The following is a 22,764-nucleotide window of genomic DNA, read 5'->3' as shown; positions in this document are numbered from 1 at the left end:
TTTTTTTTTTTTTTTTTTATTTCTATTTTATATTCTTGGTGACTCTGAGAGGTGCAGACTCCAAGTCCGGGGAGTCAGTATTAAATCTGCTTTATTAAGGATAAGTAATTTGATAACAAAAGGAAGGACCAAAGAACTAGGAAGTTTCTGGGTTATTTAAAACTCATCCAGTCATGTGAACTGAGGATGCCCACTACACTGCAGAGATCTGTTGGTGTAGTAGAAAGGTCAAAAATGAACTTCTATTGTGCTTAAGAGCCACATCCAACTTTAATAATGAACACATATATTAATTGTGCATAGTGTTGAAAATTTATATAAAGTGAGCAAAACTGGAAAAACGGAAGGGCTCAATTTAAAGATAGAACTTCTTGTGCGAGGATTCGCCAGTCTCCTAGTCTGAGGGCAGTTAGCACAGGCCTGTAGAGTGGCTGCTGAGTTTAATGGCCAAAAGCGAATCCGAGCCCTCCAATTAATGTCCAGACCTGTTCCTTGTAAATATTCTGCAAAACACATGAGCTTCTTATATAATAAATTCCAAGAGAACCCAAAACGTTTTCTGTTTCTTCTGAATGAATCTGTTCTCAGACAGTCTCAGATTCAGGAGGCAGATGGGGCCCAGGGTGAGGGAGACAGGAGTGGAAGACTCAAGGTGCAATGCTGAGCTGCCTCAGCAAAGCTCTGATGTAGCTAGGCTCATGGCTCCCAACAGGAGGCTGTGACGTGCCACCGGCGAGGCAGCCAGGGCGAGACCCCTCAGGTACTCACCAGCAGCAAATCAGGCCGGCAGCCTGGCTTTGGAGAAGAGTGACATATGTGTAAGATCTGGACATACAGAACATGAGGCACTCGTCAACACAGTAAGGGAAGGCTGCTCTCAGTATCTTTTCCTTCCTTCTGGGTTTGCACTGCTGTCAGTCCAGTATCATCCCCTGTGAGGGCCAAGGAATGGGGGGTCCTGTGGAGGGGGTAACGCTGGCCGCAGACAAGCTGGAATGCAGATGGTATTTTTCCATGACCCAGTATGGGATTGTCCCTATGTCTACCATCTTTCCTTACACTTCTCTCCAGGGGTGTGTGTGTGTGTGTGTGTGATATTTGTGCATGTGTCTGTGTTTGTACATTCAGATACCAGAGTTGAGCCGGGCAGTGGTGGCACACGCCTTTAGTCCCAGCGCTTGGGAGGCAGAGGCAGGCAGATTTCTGAGTTCCAGGCCAGCCTGGTCTACAGAGTGAGTTCCAGGACAGCCAGGGCTACACAGAGAAACCTTGTCTCAAAAAACAAAACAAAACAAAACAAAAAAAAACAACAACAAAAAAAACAACCAAACAACCAACCAAACAGATACCAGAGTTGGACAACGTGTCTTCATCTATCACCCCTACCCAGTTATTTAAATCAGTTTTTAAATTTACATACACATACATAACACACGCATACACCCCCCCCACACACACACATAGCACACGTGTATGCATGTGGAGGTCAGAAGGCAACTCGGTCTCCTCTTTCCACTATGGGTACTTTGAGAATTGAGTCCAGGATGCCCAGCTTGACAGCAAGCACCCTCATTTGCTGATCATCCTACTGGCTCTCCTTCATTTTTTGAGACAGGGGCTCTTACTAAACCTGGAGTCCCCTGGCTCAGTTACACTGGCTGGTGGGTAACCCCCACACAAGGGATCATCCCACCTCTGCGGCCCCAACCCTGCACTGGGATTACAGGTGTGTGCCCCGTGGCTTTCCGTGTGGCTACTGGAAATCTGAACTCAAGTTCTCTTGCTTGCACAGTGAGCACATGACTCAGTGACTCGTCTCCGCATCACTCCTTCTCTAGGCTTCACTCACGGACTAGGGTCACTGACATGCACGGTTACAGTCATGTCCCTTATAGAGCCAAGTGAACGCAGCCACAGTGTGCTGTACTGAGGGAGACAGAACCAGGGAGGTCCAGAGCACGGTACACATTCTGGAGCCTTTCTTGTGACACTGACAAAGGATATGAGTTAGATCTGTAGAGGTGTCCGGTCTACACTGTGATGGGTCTGCAGGGGGAGGGAGAGGGGCGTGGAGGGGGGGGCAACACACGGGTAATGCTATGGAGTTCCATTGAGAATTCAAGACATTTACTGCTATGAGTTGGAAAGAAGAGATGCCCATTGAAGTTGTGAGTTAGGGAGGCTGGAAGGAGCAAAGGCTGCTTGTTCTGTTATAGAGAGAAAATATTCTATGAAGTGCTTTCTGGCGGAAGACACGATGATTCTTTTCTGGTCTATTCTGGCTAGTTCAAAGATCTGATCTAACCTGAGAAGAGCTCTAGCCCCTCCACCCCAACACACACACTTCAAGGCTTGTTAGCACATGTTTCCTATGTTGATGGTGGGCAGGCGCTCCTCTGCATGAGCAGAGCATCACTAACGACAACATTGAGAAAACATTTAATCCAGCAAAGCCAAGCAAACACACAAACAACCCACCCTTAGCTTTCTATTCCCAGGAAACATTTGCATTCTGGGGAACGTGTTTCCTCTTATGTGAGTACATGCTTCTAAACATAAATATGAGGGCAGTCGAAATCATATGAAAAATATTATGTTTTTAACTTCGAGTCTGGAAGACATATTAAGAAATCCCTCTGTGCTGTTCCTCTTCTAGACACACAAGTCACTTCCGACTTCTGCTTTACCCTTCGAGTTGCAGGGATCTTGCCCAGAGTGAACTCCGGGAATGTGTACTGCTGGGCTGTTTGTTTAGAGACAGCAGCAATGCAAAATGATTTCTCTGGAGACATCTGGCTTTTGCGTGGTTATCACATAAAAAATGTAGTAATGATATGAAGCACAGAGTGCACATATCCTGAAGACATTTGTGAATTGTGTATTTTGTTTTAAAATAACCCTTGAAGGTACTATGAAACCGTGATACCAGTTACTGCCAGGGGTGTCCCCGGAACATGAGAGGGAGAGGTGGCAGATGCCAGGCGCGCACCACTGCTGTCAGCCCTGAGCACCTCACAGGCTTTCTGTTTAGATGGGAAGCTTGCTGCTTGACTGTAAAGCGGCTCACTCCTGAGGCTGGTGTTTACCTAGCTTCTGTTGTTACAGGAGCTAGTGCTGGGCTGTGTGAAGGGACACCAGGAAGGCCACTCTTAGCCTGTCACATGTCTGCATCATGTGCTTCCTCTCTCTTCTGTGGCCAGGCACATGGCACCCTGCAAAGCATGGGGGCTCTGCAGAAAACCCATGCTCCTGGTGGGCAGTGTTTACCCTGCTCCCCAACTTTAGAGCAGAGACTGTGGTTGGTTAGGTAATCATGAAGAAACGTTCTGAGCCCCCCCTCTTTGCATATCCAAGTTATCACCCAAAATCCACTAATTTTGCCAGGCAGTAGTGGCACACTGCCTCAGGGAGGCAGAGGTATGAGGAACTCTGTGAGTTCAAGGCCAGCCTGGTCTACAGAGTGAGTTCCAGGACAGACATGACTGTTCAGCAGAGAAACCTGTCTCAGAAAACAAACAAACATCCACTAATTTCAAGTGTTGAATTTGATAAATGTTCTTATCTGCACATAACGTGACCAGCACAGACACAGAGCAGGCATGATGTGCTAATGGACTCCTCTGACTCCCTCCTACACATTTGCTTCCTGGTACCCGGTGCCTTTTCTGGTGTTTTATCGATTTCTGATCATCCAATTCTAGTTTGATGATTCTAATTTTACAGAAATTAGTCATAAAGCTCAAAATAGGGTATACTTAGGTAAATGTGCCATACACATTCAAAATCAAGTGAGTTCTGCCACCGTAGGATGTTCTATAAATGCCAATCAGGGGGCGGTGGCTGACAGCCCTTCAGATCGCCCATGCCTTTGCTGATTTTTTTGGTCTAGTTCTTCATCAGTTGCTGTGGGAAGGATGTAAATCTCCAATAAGGATAGTGGGCACATCTCTTCCACGCACCTGTCAATGTTCCTTTTTCCGTGATTTTGAATGTGTTACAAGTACATGTACACTTCAGCCACCGCCGCACATCACGTGGAACTTGATTTGCTCTGACATGCTGTGCTAGCTACACTTGTTTGCAGGCTATCTTTTCTTCCATTTACTTTCTTTCTCTTCTGCTTTTAGTTTTATTTCATGTGTATGGTTGTTTTGCTCACCCGTATATACATACACCACTTGTATGCATGGTGCTTGCGATGTCTAGAAGACAGTTTCATATCCCCTTAGAACTGGAGTTAAAGATGGCTGAGTCTCCATGTGTGCGCTGGGAACTGAATCCAGTCCTCTGGAAGAGCAAGCAGCCGGCACTCTTAGCCGCTGTGCCATCTCTCCAGCCCCTCTTCCACTGGCTTTCGCCCCAGTTCTTATGGTTACGGTGCATCCTTTGTAGACGGCTTATTGCTGTGCCGTCTTTCCTCCATCCTCACGCTTCCTTCTGAATGGGTGCTTGGGCTACTGCTGCCTACTATAGTTATAGCTGTCATCTTATTTTCAGTTGTCTTCTTGTTCCTTCATTTCTATCCTCCTTCCTTCATGGGGGTGACAGTGTACTACCCAAGTGTTTTTTACAATACCACTTTTTGGGTTGGTTTTTTAAACTCATCACCATTATCATTACTCGTGTGTGCGGGGTGGGTGTGTGCCATGGCATAACTCAGGATGACTCTGGGGGGCTCTCTCCTTCCATTACTAATGTGTGTGCGGGTGTGTGTGTATGTGTGTGTGTGTGCCATGGCCCAACTCAGGATGACTCTGAGGTGACATGGCTCCTGGGATTGAGCGCTAGTCACTCTAGTTTTCATAATGAGTGAGGCTCCTTACCTGCTGAGCCATTCCACTGCCTTTTGTTGGCTTTTGGGTTATTCATTTTTATATGATTTCATATTGGCTGCTATAGATTACAAAACAAATCTGTGACTTTTTCATCTTCACAAAGATTGTGTGAAATATGAACTCATATATAAACTCTATAAACTCATAACCATACAGGACCATATCCCTCCTCTCCCCTCCTTTGTTCTGTAGTTTTTACATATAGTTCATCTACAAACATTATCAACTAGAAAGATATGGTAGTAAACTTGCAGTAACCTGCACATTTATCATTTCTTATAGACAGTCTCCTTTTTGACAATCTGAATTCCCATCTGGAATCTGTTCAGCCCTAAGAACTCCCTCTAGCGTCACAGAGCAGGCAGGCGCGCTGCCAGCAACTCTCCTTCACCTCTGTCTTTCGTTGGCTTTCATCCTGAGAGCTCTCCTCACCTGACAGGGAACTCTGGGTTCACACTCAGGAGAGCAGGGAAGGTAACCATCCCGCCCTCGTCTGCTCCTACAGACCTGTGCTCCCCTGGGCCGCGTGGCTGTTTGGTGTGTCAACAGTTTTGACACCAGTGCATCTCGACATGAGGCTCCCTGTGATTACCTAACTGTTTGCTATTAGCATCTCGATCTATAGACCTCTGTCTTTCCCCCATTTGGAGTTTGTGTGCAGTTTCCATTGCTTGCCTGAGACATCTCATCTCTCTACTGAAATTTTGATGCATTGAAAACATGTGTCATCTGTGAAAAAATGGAGAAGCGTTATTTGCAGTTACTTCAAAAATCCTTGTCTGTAAGTTCTAACATCTGGTTCATCTTGGGGTTGTGCTTAATTGATTTTCTTTTATGTAGAGAATGTGTTCCATTTTCTTGATTCCTTCGATGTCGGAAAAATTTGGACTGTATCCTGAATAAAATTAATGTTAAGTTGTTGAGAGTCTCCGTATTTTGAGCAGGCTCTGGTTTCTGGGCAGCCCTCCCCCATCCTTGACTGGGACATAAAAGCTGGTTCTGCAGGTATGGATCAAGGTCCAGTTGTGGTTGTGGGTCTCAGGAACCTCATCCTCTTCTGCGGTTCCTCCATGATTCTTAGGGTTTAAGACCCCACGTTTCTTCCCTTACTGACTCTCCAGGCCAGAGAGGCTGCCACTTTCCCATGTGTTCCCCAATTCTGCTGTATTGGCATGGTCTACAGTTAGACCAAGCTTTCAAAAGGGACAAGAGAGACAAGAACACAGCTGAAAGTAGCAACTTGATTCTCAAGCTGCCTTTCGACCATACAGCAGTATTTAGTGAGTGACTCTTCTGTGTGAGGCAGTGTATCGGAGAGGACAGGATGGGGTTAGAAACAGAAAACACACCAGGGAACGGAGGATGAAGGGAGACAAAAAGACATACATACACAGTCGCACACATATAGGCGGTATGAATGGTAAAGAAGGCCTTGGAGACCGAGTGTTCTGTCTGTGCAGTCAAAGGAAACAGGAAGTAGAACCTATAAGAGCACAGCCCAGCTCACAGGAAAAGGCTTCCAACCATATGGACGTGGACAAGAGGGAGTGAGGATCACGGTGGCTGTCTGTTGTGGGAAGGGAGCTGAAACACCTCAGATTCCATCTGTGTGTCAGTCCATAAGGCTGTCTGTCAGTCCAGCTTCCATGCCCCTAGTTTTGGTAAGGGTAGAGAAGTGGAGGTCATGTGGGAGGGGTCTCTCGGGATGTAAGATGTCATCAAGACTTCTGGGAGGGAGAGCAAGCCTGAGATTACAGGCTGTTCACTATTAAATAGAATTCTCTCAGAGCCCTCATGGCTGGAGACCGGCAGCACTGGGCTTGTTCTTAGAGGAGGCAGCATGGACATGAATCTGGTGTTCATGTCACGATGCTCTGCCGTGCTCTCCTGCAGTCCCTGATCTGAGAAACTACTTCGATGGAAATAATATATAGTTGTGTTTGCTAAAATCCCCAGCCCCATTTTTGGTGTGTGTGTACATGTTTATGTGTGTACACCTATGTGTGAAGGCAGGAGAACAACTCTGGGTGTGGTTCCTTAGGAGGGGTGTGTGTGTGTGTGTGTGTGTGTGTGTGTGTGTGTGTGTGTGAGAGAGAGAGAGAGAGAGAGAGAGAGAGAGAGAGAGAGAGACAGACAGACAGACAGACAGACAGAGAGAGACAGAGACAGAGAGCGAGAGTGAACAGAGGCCATAGGAGGATGCTAGGTGTCTTGCTCTAAGCCCTTCACACAGGGTCTTTCTGAACCCAGAGCTTGGTTAGTGTCCAACAAGCCCAGCCATCTGCTGTCTCCATATGCGTACAGCTGTGGGCTTATAGGTGTGTATGCAGCCGTGCCCAGCTTTGTCCATGGGCTTTGGGGATCTGAACTCAGGTCCTCATGCTTGTGCTACAAGTACTCCTGCCCACTGAGCAGTAGGTTTTTCACTGCCTAGAACTTACTAAAGTAGGGTGAGGTGGGCATGCAGACCCCAGGTCATTGTGCCTGTTTCTCAGCACTGGGAGTTAGAAGTTACCATGCATGACTTTCTTATGCAGATCTAGGGCTTAAACTCACACTTCCTTCACTAAGCCATCCCTCCCCATCCTTTTCTTTCTGAGTGCTGCAGTGGTGACTTGGAGAAGTGTAACCTCTCCCGAATGTGGACGCTGTCTGTGCATGTGACAAGGTGTGGCTGCTGGGAACTGAACCGGAGTCTTTAGGCCACAGGTCTGGATGGAGCCGGAGGATCTGCATTTTGAACTTGGAGGATGGAGATGCACCCCTCTTCCCAAGGCCACATTTGAAACTACTCATGGATTTTGAAAACTCTAAGACATTATACAGCAGCTGGCCATTACATCAACTGGGTAGGCCTGGCCAGCCATTCAGATAGATACAGGGTCATGATACATCAGCTGGGTAGGCCTGGCCAGCCGTTCAGACAGATACAGGGTCACGAGCCCATCATGCTCAGTGCCTTAGTTACAGGCTTTATGGCTGCGATGAACACCATGACCAAAAAAAGCGCGTTGAGGAGGAAAGGGTTTATTTGCTTAACTTCTAGGTCACAGTCCTTCACTGGAGGGAGTCAGGACAGGACTAGAGCAGGGCCAGAACCTGGAGGCAGGAGCTGATGCAGAGGCCATGGAGGCAGGAGCTGATGCAGAGGCCATGGAGGGTGCTGCTTAATAGCTTGCCGGCTTGCTCTGCCTGCTTTCTTATAGAACCCGGGACCACCAGCCCAGGATGGCCCTACCAGCAATGGGCTGGGCCCTCCAACCCTTGATCACTTGAGAAAATGCCCTACATCTGGGTCTCATGGAGGCATTTCCTCAACTGATGCTCCTTCCTCTCTCATGACTCTTGCTTGTATCAAATTGACACAGAAAACCAGCCAGTACACTCAGTGAGTACTGTTTTAGTTGTATGCAAATAAGTACACTGCTACACATGGTACAGGTGTGTGTGTGTGTGTGTGTGTGTGTAACTGGCAGTGACAGTTAAAAAAGTTTGAAAGGCACTAGTCTAAGGACATCACTGTATCATTAAGTGACAAAAGCCACACTGACTTGGTAGGGAATCTCTGAGTCCAGTTGTTTCCTTCTGTTGGCCATTAAGCTACAGTGCCCTGGGCTGTCCCTCACTCTCATGGGTTTCCTTTGCAAGCTATTCTTTCACCTCCACCTATGGAAACCTTCTGATCATTCAAGATGGGCAAGGTCAAGCCCGGCTCTCCTTCCTTCCCCCTGCCTAGTGCAGTTCCATCTTCCTTCCAGAACTTGTCCCCTCTACCATCTACCTGACAATCAGAGTGAACTGCCCTTTTGTTAGCGCCCTTCCTCCCCGCGGGCCTCCTGAGGCTGTATGTAGCGTACTCCCCCTCAATGATGTCCAGCAGCACTGTGCTCATGCGGTGTAAAATGACTAGCATGGGTAGAATGAGCACTCAAACCACACTTGTAAGTTATAATGTGCTTTGTCCATTGCAGGAATAAGAGACCCCGCAGAAGTGACATTTGGAGAAGAGGAGGAGGAGGTTCTCAATAGGAGGAAAAAGAAGTTTTAAAGTCCATATTAAAAATCTATAAAAATGTCCCATAAGCATACAATGCATACATGCAGGCAAAACACTTACAGATGAATAAATTTAATAAGATACCCTCCAGACAAATTAATCCAATTTTGTGTGTGTGTATGTGTGAGAGAGAAACTCCTTATGCAATTAATGACAACAATGAAAATATTCTAAAAATTACATTTAAAAAAAATGAAGGCTTTTAAAACTCGTTGATGGGTTAGGGAGCTGGCTCAGCAGGTAAAGGGCTCGCTGCACATGCTCGCTGCACATGCTCGATGAGCTGAGTTCAGGGCTCCAGAAGCAGCAAAAGGTTGGACAAGTGGTGTAAGTATCTAATCTCCTGGGAGGAGGGGGCAGTGACAAGAGAGTCATGAGAAGCTCAAGGGGCAGCTCACTCGGTGTGCACATCAGCAAACAGTAAAAAAATCTGTCTCAAACAGGGAAGAAAGCCAGGTCTGACACCTGAGGTTGGCCTCTGACCTCCACACATGCACTGTGGCACACTCACACAAACCCCCCCCCCCAAAGTAACTTCATTTAGTATGAGCTGGCTATCGCTTTTAATTAAGATTTATCAAGTCACTCCATCATTTCCTATTTTCATTAAAAGAAAAGTTATCTTCTGATTACATTTTCCTTGACGATATCGCCTAATTTTCAAATGCCACCCACTGGTAACATTCTTAATCCTCCAACAACACAGATAACTGCGTCCATGACAGGGACAACAGGGAGGAACCTTATACACTCACTCATACGAGCTGCAGTGGCAGTGAGCACAACGGGGCTGGATGACTTCTGTCCCCTTCTGTCTGTTCAAACTGTTCCCAGCTGGTGAAATGGGAGCCAGGGCCCTGCTGAGTCAGATGCAGAGACCCAGAGCTTTGCGCCGCGGCTGGGGAAGGGTACACTAGCGCTGTCCCTACTAAACCCTAGAGGAGAAACGAGAGACTCAGGGTCTCAGAGTTTGCTGCTTAGTGTCTTGTTTGCACAGGAGGGCCGGAGACCACAATGGGCCAGTACTGCCCTTCTCATGGAACACTAGCATAGAGAATGTTTAGATTGATGTTAATACTGTTTAATCTGAACAGCCCAGTTGTTTAATTGTATAGACAGACTTAGCCAAGGAGTATACATTCCCACACACACTATTAAGCAAATATTTTAGAAGACTATGCCAAATAATATTTGATGGAAAACTATCTTATTTGGTTGAATGCAAGTTACTATGCCAGGGGCTTCTAGATCTTAGTGTTTACTTGCCCAAAATTGGAAGAGTACTTCTACAGATTTAGTTTTCATTCTTCAATAAAAGGAAAAATGTTACAGCGTCAAGCTCATCTACCCAGCTTATGAGAAAATTCATGAGTTCTATGGTTCTCTTAAGCCAAGGTAGTCAAAAAACTGAAATTTAATGTTTAATATATATAATAAAACACTATGTAGACATTACTTACACTTCCACAGCATTTATTAAAATAGTATTTCCAATTGGAAATATATTTCTACAAACCTATCACATGTATGCCATTACTGTATTATATATATAAGCAAGCCACCGTGACTCTGATCACGCGTACGTGGTGTACCAAGACTATTCAGTGGCGCACACAGCTCCCAATCAGCTTTGGATACTGCGGTATCCCATGAATTAAACTCCCAAGGTTTTAGGTGATTTGTTTTATTATAAACACTCAGCTCCCCTAAAAATGATTAAACAATGGAGGGGAGCCTTGGCTCTGAAGCCAAGCAGCCCCTTTCTGCGTAGCATCTGTGGTAATGACAGGCTCTCATTTAGACCAACAGAGCATGCCTCACGACTTGCGAGTAAATGTAACATCAGCTTCTCCTCTAGTGCGCGGGTGATGGATTGTTTTGTTTTCTGTTTTTAAACAGAACCATCCATCTTCCAACCTCTATAACCACAGAGTCCAAGGCAGTCTGAGCCCAGGGGTACAATTTTTTTTTTTTTTTTTTTTTTTTTTTTTTTTTTGCTATGTTCCAGAACAAAACTACTTGTCTGACTTAAAGGATTTACTTGTGACCTTGGCCTTAATAGTATATTACTCTAAACAAGGGTTAACTTCTCTGGAACCTCCAGAGATCAACTAATTTCTCTATTGGCTATAACCATAAAAGGCTGCATCTCCATGTATATGTGACTGTCTTAAAGAATCATTTATTCTTGAGTATAGTACAATAAAAAGGCAATACATCCACATATTGTGGGCTGCACTTTGTAATTCATTTTGCTCTAAGGTCAGTATTACAGGTCAAGCTTCACTATTTTCTATGGCCTATGGAAGGCTCTTGGGCAGAGAGTGTTTATTAAAGGAACTAGAAAGCAGATCAGGCATTGCAGCCTGTGTCAGAAGGGACCAAGGACACAGCTAGTAAGGGTGAGGTGATAGAGAGAAGCTGAGGCACCCCAGGAAGAGACAAACAGGAAGAAAGGTGCCTGGGCAGGGCAGAGGCAGAGCCCAGTGCATTAGCTGTTAATGGAAGAGAGGGAGGAGGGTGGGGTCTGGCAAAAGGTAGGCTGGAGCCCGGGACACAGAAGATTCAAGGCTCAGTCGCAGCATTCCACATAGTCCACAAAGTGGGGTGTGGCAAAGGACAAGGAAATCAGCCCCAGGAGTTCACTGGCCAAAGCTAGAGAAATCTGGGCAAAAATAAACAAACGTCAACGCTGAACTAAAGCCTACCGAGTGAACTACAAAGTCAGCCTTAGCAAATGCAGCACAGTGCTCGGTTCCTCTGCGATCAGAGGCCAGACTCCAGACAAGTGTCACTCCCAAGATATTTTACATTTCCAAAGGAACAGACAGCTACGCTTCACTGGAGAAGCCTGGAGATGCCAGTCACTAGCACCTCAGGAGCAGAGTCCTGAAGAGACCACAGTCCTGACCGCGGTGACACTGCTGAGGCTTTGAGTGCACGAGCAGCTTTAACAGAACCAGGGGAAAGTACCAGAAAAAACTAAATACAAAGGAACAGACCAATACCATGAGGCTTTGGGCACACACAAGCAGCTTCAACAGAACCAGGAGAAAGTTCCAGAAAACCCTAAATACAAAGGAACAGACCAATACCATGAAAGAGGAGACTAAGGGGAAACGGCAGGTAACTGTGGCTCCCAGAGAGCAGAGCGGGTGCAAGAGGCTACAGAGAGAGAATAGCAAGTTCATGGGAAGCGTGGCTTCCTAACAGGACACCAGTGTGAATGTTAGGGTTTGAGGCAGAAATGAACATGAATGCAACCATTACCAGTTTGTGTGTGTGTGTGTTAGGGGTATATATGTGTGCATACATGTGGAGGCCAAAGGATGTTCATTTTGTTTGAGAACAGCTCTTTCATATGGAGCTCACCAATGGCCTATCTAGCCCCAAAGACCCTCCTTCTAGACCTGTGCCACTGTGCCCAGCATAAATCCAGGAAACACTTTGCCTGGACGGTCTCGAAATGGCAACTCTATTTACTTTTCTGTAATTGTAAATTCTGTAAAAATAAAAACACACAATGACAGCGGCAACGGGAACGGCACTGACTCGGCCATGGACTCTGCCCCACCCCACCCTGCCCACATCCCGCCCCCACCCTGCCCACCCTCTTCTGCCCTTGACTTTTCTGCTAGTCACTGCTAAGACAGCCACTTGCTTTCCATTTTGACTTGTGTCTTCTCCACAGTCTGCTCTATGGGAGGAGGGCTTGTTTTCTTGTCCTCTGCTGTAGCCACAGTGTCTAGGACAGTGCCGAGAACAGGGAGAGGCAGTTACAGGCATTAAGACTCTAGAAGATGGCTGAATATAATTTTGAAAAGAACATCAAAAGGTACAGAATTTTTGACTCCTCAGCTCCTGGATAGGAACAACCCCTCACTTCCCGCACAGAGTACGGAACATAGGTGGCTCTTCCCGCACAGAGTACATATATAGGCGGCTCACTCCTCCGCCCACTTCATGGGCTGAACTAGGCAGTTGGGGCTGCAGATCAGCGACTGGTAGAGGGGAAAGACATTAAACACCTAAAGCAGGGCAGAAGAGGGTGAGACGCCGGGAATAAAGTGCTCTGGGCATTTTATCCAGAGATACAAGAATAAAAAGAAAGTTTTCATGCATCCTTTGAAATTCAGCAGGGCCTTGAAGGAACGTTCAGGATCTGAATAAGTGAAAAGCCAAGGTAAAAGGGATGCCGGCTCCAGATGAGAGCCACAGGAGCAAACCCACAGAGAGGCCCCAGCTCCAGATGAGAGCCATAGGAGCAAACCCACAGAGAGGCCGGGGGCAGGAGGAAGAGGGCTGGGCAAGGAGGTTTAGAGGCATGAGCTGTCTAGAATCGCAGAGTAACTTCAGACTTTATCTGCTGCTAACGGCACTGCTCTACAAAACTCAGTGTGGAAGCAGAAAAGACAGAATTCTGGACTCTAAGAATCAAAAGAAATCTTTGGTATAATTCTGGGCAACCTTCCATCATAAGACCATGTGTGCATGAGTGTGTGCACGCGTGTGTGCGTACATGCATGTGTTCATGCTACATAAATGTGTGGTGTTGGTGTCAGGAGTTCTGCCCCCTACTCCCTGGCTTACTATGAAGCAGGGTCTCTCAGCCGAACCCAGAGCTTACAGACACAGCTAGGCTAGCTAGCTAGCTGGCTCTAAGGACACCACTGTGTCAACACGTTGTAGATGCTGTAGTTACATGGTACCATGCCCACCCCGCATTTACACAGGTCTCAAGACTGAAGCCACCATCCTCATACTCGGGTGGTGAGTACTTTATCCTGTGAGCCGTCTCCACAGACCCTCCACCTTAATTTTGAGGCAAGGTCTCTTGTTGACTCTGGAATTCATGAATTTGGTTGGACTACCTAGTCAATGGGCTCTGAGGAGCCACCTGTCCTCATGACCCCAGCACTGGGGTTATAGATTTCTCTCAGCCCAGCCCTTCACATGGCTGCTGTGCATCTTCACACGTGAGCGGCAAGCAGCTTTACCAACGGAGCCTCCCTGCCAAGCTCCCACAGCACTTCTTTAAACTGAACTCTCCTCTGCCATGGATTCAGCCCTCAGGTCACATGATGCTTTTTTTGCTCCCAGACTTTGCTGCCGGTCTTGATTCTCAGGAAGTGGCTGAGGAGACACACCTTAAAGCGAACAAGAGCTCTCTTGGCCCACTTCCCACCCCAAAGTTGAAATGCCTGATTCTCCTGTGACATAATCCTTGCGGTGGCTGCGCATGGTACCTATCTCCCAGGATCCTCTCTTCAGGTGACACACACTCTCCTCCTCACTTCGTGTGACTTACAGGCTCTTCACTGTAACCTTTCCTGCTTCTCTGGCGCACATTTGGGCTTACTAACATAATGCTAAATAGGATCTCAGACTAACTCTCACGTTCAAGTCCAGAAACCAAAATGACCCAGCGCCTGGGCTAGCATGGGGTGAAAACACTGTCTGGAGAAAGGTTGCTTTGGTGAAGCATGCAGCTGGGCCCAGCTTTGCATTCGACCATTACTCAATGTCTTGAGGCCTTAGCTACGTCATCTAGAAAGCTGTGGTGACAATAGGAACAGTTCATTCTATAAAAAGGTTAGAAAAGTGCCTACTATCATTGTAGAATTTAAGTTCTAAAATTTGATGACAAGTTACATTTGCCAGACTTTTGAGAAACAGTGTCAAAAGATTAAAAAGACTGGCACAGTATGGAAGAAATCAGTACAGAGACTGTACTAGAAATAATAGAAATAGATTCAGTGCTCTAATCATTTTTATGTCAACCTGACACAGGCTAGAGTCAGTTAGGAAGAGGGACTCTCAACTGAGAAAATGCCTCCACAGGACTGGACTGTGGGTAAGCCTGTGGCATGGTTCTCTACTGACTGATATGGGAGGGCCCAGTTCACTGTGGGTGGGGCCGGTCATAGACTGGTGGTTCTGGGTAATTAAGAAAGCAAGCGGAGCAAGGTATGAGTAGCAAGCCAGCAAGGAGCACTCCTCCACGGCTTCCGGGTCAGCTTCTGCTTCGAGGCTCCAGGTCCCTGACTAGACTCCCCTGGACGATGGACTACGGGCTGTAAAAAAGGAACAAACCCTTTCTCTGAGGTGCTTCTGGTCTTGGTGATTTATCACAGCAACAGGAACTCTAACGAGGACATCTGACCATCGTTGTATTGGTATTGTCTTAGTTAGGGTTTCTATTGCCGTGAACAGACACCATGACCACAGCAAATCTTATAAAGGAAAACACTTAACTGGGGCTGGCTTATAGTTTCAGAGGTCTGTCCATCATTGTCACGGTGGGAAGCATGGTGGCATGCAGGCAGACATGGTGCTGGAGGAGGAGCTGACAGTTCTGCATCTTGATCCACAGGATCAGGAGGAGACTGCCCCACTAGCTTGAGCAGGAGACCCTCAAAGCCCGTCCCCACAGCCACACGCTTACTCCAACAAGGCCACACATCCTAAGGGTGCCACTCCCCATGGGCCAAGCATTCAAACATATGAGTCTATGGGGGTGACTCCAAATCAAACCACCACAGGTATATATCTAAAACAAGTCACTTGCACTTTCCTGCCTCACTCTTTATGATAGTTATGAAGTAGAATCGACCCAGGATCTGTAGATGAGCGACTGGATAAGGAAATGTGGTACACATATACAATGAAGTATTACTCAGCTGTAAACAACACTGCCATTTACTGCAACGTGGATGGAAGATAAGAAGTAAGTCAGGCACACAAAGACAAACATCGGTGTTCTTACTAATATGAGGAAGTACAATTGATCTATCTCCGAGAAGCAGAGTGTAGAATAGTGCTTAGCAGAGCCCAGCAAAGGTGTGTGGGAGGACGATAGCTGATGGAAATACGGGTGAACTATGTTTAGCAGAGGAGAATTACTATGGTTGCCACTAATCAAGTGAACACTTCATAACATAGCTCATAGCGGCAATTTGTGAATGCTCCCAGAACAAATAGCAAATGTCTGAGGTGACAGCTATGTCACTACCCTGATCTGACCCCATACATGAACACTTGCACTAAAATGTAAGTATGTACATTTACCGTGCCAAATAAAAAGTACAGTAAAAAAGTCAAGTAAAAGGGCTAGCACCCATTTCGCTATTCCTTGCTTCTCTTGGACTTCAATTTTATATAAAGGACACATGGGTGTGTAACTGTAACTGTGTTCTCTCCCTCTGGATTAGAGACCCCAGCTTGCTCCTTGTCGCCCTGGATTCATGTAACTCCCAGAAGAGTCTGCACCTGTCTGAGCAGGCTCGCACTGCTCCTTCTGCCTCTTACACACAGTGCAGAGAACGGCTTGCTGCTTCTCAGGAGTTACAGCGCCTTTAGACAGGCCCTATGCTGCACTGTCTGGGGGTGGTAGTGGTGTCACTGAACACTCTCCTTCCCTTTCATTCTATGCAGTTGGGCAAAGACTGAGAGCCTGTCGTAGCATTTCCCAGCAGGGTTCTGCAGGGCTCAGCCTTAGGCTGTGGCAATGAAGGTGGCACACGTATACCCTCATTGGCACAGAAAACCCAGGTCCAGTGTCAAGGCTTCAGCTGTATCCCCCTTTGATGTTTCAGGCAAAGCAGGTCACTGGTGGGGACAGCCTTGCAGCTTCTGTGGTCTCCCTTCACTGTGCTTCCTCTGGCTTTTCTGAGCCTTTGAGCTTTTATATTAAATCATTATCTACTGAAATCAGGGGTTTTACTTCTCTGGACAGGTTTGGTAGGGTAAGCAGAAGCTACACAAGTACATAGGAGTTTTTGAGTGGCACTGAAGTGATCCAGAGCTCTCGGTGAGCTGCGACAAACTTCAGCATCTCTGGCTGCCACTGACAACCTCTGCCACCTACTGCAAGACAGAGGCTGCGGCTTGGATACAGAACGCTCTCCAGAGGCCCCCACACCGAGGACTTGGTGTGCTACTTGTGCGGCAGCTGAGCAAGTAGAAGCACTGAGAGGGACCGGGTAAGTTTGCAGGTTACTGGGGGACACTATAGGCCCGGTTTTTTTCTTTTTCTGTTCCTTGGCTTTGAAGGAGGCACAAAACTTAGTTCTGTCACCAGCTTCTGTCATAACATGCTGTCTCCTGACTAGCACAAAGAAACAGCCAACTGATCCACAGGATGAAACATCTACAACAAAGCTCTTTGTGTTGGTTGATTACTTCAGGCATTTTTGTTACAGTAACATAAAGCTGATTAAAAGCACACGTGCTGTGTGCATGCACGTGTGTGTTTGTGTGTGTGTGTGTGAGTGTGTGTGTATGTATGTGTCTGTCTGTCTCTGGAGAATAGCTTCCCCTCTTTTGCCCTCCAACTCTCGAGTAACCATGGTAGACTGATGGGGGAGAGGAGGATTCTGGGATTCTGGGAAATGCAAGGCTCTTGGCTCTCCTCTGTAGCCCAGGAGACCGCAGAAACAGCCTAGTAGGAGGCTAGGGATGTTGAGCTGAAAATGCTTTTCTCAGGTTTGTTTTCAAGACACCATTGATCACTGGATGGGCAACAGTTCTGTTTAATGTCTTCCCTAATTTCTTCCTCATTACAAGCTACATGTGCTTGCAGCAGGATGTCTTGCTTCTAGCCTACACATATTACTATGTTCTCTACTATCATAAATTGAAAAATGAATTATCTTCTTTGACATATAAAATATCCTAACCTTGAGACAATGCTTCTCAACCTGTGGGCCATGACACTTTGTGAGGTGTGTGGTGTCAAACGACCCTTTCACAAGGGTCACCTAAGACCATCAGAAAGCACAGAATTTACATTATAATTCATAACAGTATTAAGATTACAGCTTTGAGGTAGCAACAAAGATCATTTTATAGTTGGGGTCATCCCATCATGAGAAACTGTATTGACTGTATTAAAGAGATACAGCATAGGGAGGGCTGAGAACCACTGCCCTAAGGGGACAGTTTGAGGCATGGACTTACAGTCATTTCAGGAGTGCCTCAGCCACGCAAATATAAAGTATTTTCTTAAAATGCAGTATGTCCTCCTTTTCCATGAAGTACTTTTCATTCCATTACTGTATGAAGGCATGCAGTAAGCAGTGGATGGACCACAGGCCAGCACTTTGGACAGACTGCCTGGGTGGGACTCAGCTCAAGCACCTCCTGGTTGGAATGCTCTAGGTAAATGAGTCTTTCCATACTGGTGTCTTCACCGATGACTTCAGCTGTTAACACCAGCTGCTCAAGAAAGGTATTGGGTCCCGGCATGACATGGGGAGGCACTCACAAGCACGAGGCACCACGGTATAGGCATGACCATCACTGCTGCCTTCCCATTAGCCTTTTGTGATATCTGTATGAGTGGATTAAAAGTATGCCTGGTAACTATGGGGTGTGCAAGGCTTACCTGTGGGGTGTGCACTGATGTGAGTGCACATCTGGCTATTCTCTTATGAACTGCTGTTTTGGTGTCAGGATACAGCAGAGGGAATACTTAGCCTCTCTCACATATGAGTACTGGTAAGCTGTATGACTGAGTAATGCCTGCTGGATGCTGATACGGTCACGGACAATTCTTTAGCCAGCTTACCTTTAGCCTGTCTTTGGGCAGCGCCACAACCCCTTGTTTGATGATCTCCAACACCCTTTCCACGGACAGCTCAGCTCCAGCTTGCAGCAGTCTTGAGCTAAAGAAGGAGATCACCTGCAAAGAAAGAGCATTAAAACAAAGGCTTATTTATTTTATTTTATGTGATCTGCCTGCACGTATGGATGCGCGTTATATGTATTCCAGGTGTCCACAGAGGTCAGAGAGGGCATTAGATGGCCAGGAACTGGTGTTACACATGGCTGTTAGCCAGCATGTGTGCGCTGGGAAATGAACCCAGGCCCTCTGCATGAACAGCCAGCACTCTTAATCCCTGAGCCATCTTTGGAGCCCCACAGTTACTGTTTATCAATAATTTTTTAAATTTTATTTTTTTTAAGATTTATTTATTTTGTGTATATGACCACATTGTCCTTGACACAACAGAAGAGAGCATCAGATCCAATTACAGGTGGTTGTGAGCCACCATGTGGTTGCTGGGAATTGAACTCAGGACCTTTGGAAGAGCAGCCAGTGCTCTTAATCGCTGAGCCATCTCTCCAACCCCTATCAATAATTTCTTATAGTCCTCCTGCCTCAGCCTCCCAAGTAGCCACAATTATAGGCATGATACCAAAGGCATACATTGAATCATGAAGTTGCTGGAAATGGGTTTTTGGGTAAGCCCTTCTCTCACCCAAGAAGCCTTCCTACTTCTACTTTTAAGGGACATGGGCTTTGCTTTATCTGACTTCCCAGCCACTGGCCTCTCTACAGGGTTTGATGGCAACCATGAGTTTGCCCTGTTTTCTGTTTGTTCTTTGTTTTGGAGCAGTGCTGAGCAGACGGTGGGAAGAAAAAGCAGAATCCTCAGTGTGTCAATTTCCAAGCTTAATAAGAGAATCCAGGAGAAGTCATACAGGAAAAGAATCTTAATGGCTAAATGATATCTGGGAATTATCCTTGATTTTAATTCATCTGCAGCATTCTCAGCCCCAATCACCAGGGATATCAACAGCAGACTTCTGTTTGGTGTCATATAGCAGGAACCATGCAGTAAAATGCTAATATAGCCCCAGTTCAGGTCACTGAAAATTTCTAATTGGAAATTAAAGGTAGCGGGGTAGGGATCTCATATGGGTGAAGTTTGTCTTGCAAGTATGAGGACCAGAGCTTAGTTTTTGGGACTCACATAAGAAATGCAGATATAGTGGCCCATGCTTATAATCCCAGTGCTGGGGAAGCAGAGGCAAGAGGGTTCTTGCTGCTTGCTGGCCCGCCAGCCCACTGTACTTGGTGAATTCCAGGTCACTGAGAGAAGAAAGGTGCTGTGTTGTCCTTGAAGGATGGTGTAGAGCCCCCCCCCCCCGCCCCTGGCTCCACACCTATGCACGTGTACACAGAAACATAAACATACACACCAAAGTAAACCCAAGGCTGGCTAGCAGTGGAACTGGGGGTGAAGCTAGTGTTAGAAAGCTGGATAGCTTGTGTGAAGTCCTGGGTTCAAGCCCGAGTTCTACAGAACCCATGCCAACCAAGCAGTCTGGCAAACTGCAAAGAATGCCATCGGAGGTTCCCAGGGAAGTGCTATTGCAACCACAGTGTTACGGATCAGCAAGACTGCTGACTCTCCACTCATAAGGTAGTCAGACGTGCAAAAATGTAAACATTTGTTTCCAGAGGCTGAACATCCGGCTGGGGAGACAGCTCAGCCGGTAAAGGCTCTTGCCACCGTGCCAGATGACCTGAGTCCAATCGGTGGAGGGAGAAAACCAGTCTCCCCAGTTGTCACCTGATCCCCATATATGTGCTCCCCCCAAAAAATGTGAAAGAAGATTTGAAAATGCTGAACTTTTCCCTTTTGTTTCCCACAGGGCTTCTACTTCACATGTAAAATTCCTAACTCGGAATCTTGAAAACGTTTACATGTTTTCTTTGAAACATCTCTCATGAGTACTTATTCTTGAAGGGTAGTGGCATTTTCTTAACTGTTTGAGTATACAGACCACGCTGTGCAAATGCCACAGGAATACTTCACTGTGGGAAAAGACATTACTCTGGCCATCGGCAAGTGTGCACCTCTTGGCTCAGGCCAGGAGTGACTGCAAGGCAGCTAGCGACTTTACAAACTGCTTATTTTGCCCACAACAGGTTGGCTTTTCATGTGTTAAGCACAATTTCAGGTTTTTGGGGGACTCTGGGATTAAAGCTTTGTTCACAGTATCCAAGGTATGTGAAGGGATTTTATTATATAGGGAACTAAGAGCTGACGACAGTCACATCACAAAGAGAAAACACATTACCAAAGGCCTGTTAGAATCTTACTTTAAAATATACAAAAGCATTGGCGAGAGAGCTAGGCTAGTAAAGCGACTTGCCTAGTGATCTGTTCAGTCCCTGGGACCCATCTAAAAGTGACATGCATGTACATACTTGATGCATACAACAATAAAAAATAAAAAATAATAAAACATGTATCAAAGATATACAAAATGGTTAAAATGTATAAATGTTGGCAGTTTCTTGTGATTTAGCCTCATAAATTAATTTAAAAATTAATTAAAAGTAGTTTCTGACTAAAGTCGGAATGGATAGCTGAGGCTTACAGGTCTGAATACTCACAGAAGGCTAGATGAAGCCCAGCACACACAGAGTGACCTTCGAGTACGTCAGGTCATCAGAAGCAGCCAGAAACCTTGAGAAATACTGACCCTGGGCTTGGCCAGAGACCCTCTAACTGATGTCCCAGGAGCTTTCGAAAGTTAGCCAGAAGCTAGGCCAGAGGCTCAAAATTTTACTGACTAAATGTGAGTATAAGTTTAAAAAAAGTATATACATGCAGTATGTTCTATTTACTTATAAATTATGTAACATACTACATGCAGAATTAGTCAATAAGAGATTTCTTTTAAAAATTCTATGTGCATATGTTTTGCTTGCATGTATGTATGTGTACCACATGCATGCCTGATGCCCAAGGAGGGCAGAGAAGGTATTGGATTCCTTGGAGCTGCAGCTGCAAGGTGGGTATGAGCTACCAGTGCTGGGAACTGAACTCTGGCCCTTTGCAAGAGCAGCCAGTGCTCTTAACCACTGAGCATCTGTCTAGCACAGCATAAAGTGAGGATAAAAAGACACGCACGGGATGTCAAGGTGGCTCACTGGGTTAAGGTGCTCACTGCTAAGCCTGGTGATCTACTGGGACACCCATATTACAGGAGAGCTGACTCCAACAGGCTGTCCTCTAATTTTCCTATATGCGCCGTGGCGTGCCTACGATGTATATCTTCAGTGTAATATAAAAGGCAATCAACAAGAGTGGGTAAAGACAAAGTAAGCTAGATTTTAAAGAATTACTTCTTGGTGCTCATTAAGCTATTACTGAAAAGACCTGGGCGACTGAATATCATCATTCCTGATAATCACAGAGGTCACATCAACTGCAAGCAAAACAGGACTCCTAGAAAGACACATTTACCATGTTAAAGTTATCCATCCATCCGTCCGTCCGTCCGTCCTTCCATCCATCTACCATCTATCCACTCACCATCCATCCATCCATTCACCCACCCACGGATGAATTTATCTATCTACTTACCTGTTTATTTAGAGACAGGGTCTCTCTATAGCCCTGGCTGTCCTGGATTGATTGATTGATGGATTGACTCATCTGTCTGCCATCTACCTGTCCATCCATCCATCCATCCATCCATCCATCCATCCACCACCCACCCACCCATTCATCCATCCATCCATCTGTGTGTCCGTCCATCTATCCATCCACCATCTATCCACCATCTATCTATCCATCCATCCATCCATCCATCCATCCATCCATCCATCCACTCATCCATCCATCATCCATCCAGACACAGGGTCTCTATATCCCTGGCTGTCCTGGATTGATTGACTGACTGATTTATAGCAGGATCTACTATTTAGCCTGCCTGGCTCTCCTTAGTGCTGGGATTAAAGTTATGTGTTGCCACACCTGGTAGACTCATTGCTTAATCCAGAGCACCAAACAGAAACCTTCCCAGTCAGGCTGATGGACCCACTTCTGTGAGAAAGTGTGGAGTTTCACTTCTACTTCATGAGGTGGCACCTGCTCTAGGAGAAGGAGATACCAATTTTGCATTGACCTTTGTCACATGTGCTGATCTTACTGTATTTCTCTCAACCTGGGGGGTAAATAGGACAGTTTTCAAAGATTTCTTTGAATCCAGATCCTAAAGGAACACAATTATTTTTTCTTTCTTTCCTTTCCTTCCATTTTCTTTTCCCTTTCTTTCTTGATTTATTTT

At 46.1% G+C, this 22,764-nt stretch overlaps 1 protein-coding gene across 3 annotated transcripts in view; it reads right to left on the bottom strand.

The window, feature by feature from the left end:
- Dym (dymeclin) overlaps positions 1 to 22,764 on the bottom strand; it is a 265,175-nt gene that overhangs the window by 24,994 nt on the left and 217,417 nt on the right. For all 3 annotated transcript variants that reach the window (XM_031366051.1, XM_031366049.1, XM_031366050.1), the window contains one exon: positions 18,461 to 18,574. In XM_031366051.1, coding sequence (XP_031221911.1) covers positions 18,461 to 18,574 — 114 coding nt within the window. The remainder of the gene's footprint in view (positions 1 to 18,460; positions 18,575 to 22,764) is intronic.

The sequence above is a fragment of the Mastomys coucha genome, unplaced genomic scaffold (assembly GCF_008632895.1).
Source record: "Mastomys coucha isolate ucsf_1 unplaced genomic scaffold, UCSF_Mcou_1 pScaffold13, whole genome shotgun sequence".
In the NCBI taxonomy this organism is placed as follows: Eukaryota; Metazoa; Chordata; class Mammalia; order Rodentia; family Muridae; genus Mastomys; species Mastomys coucha.
This window is presented reverse-complemented; position numbering and strand designations above follow the sequence as displayed.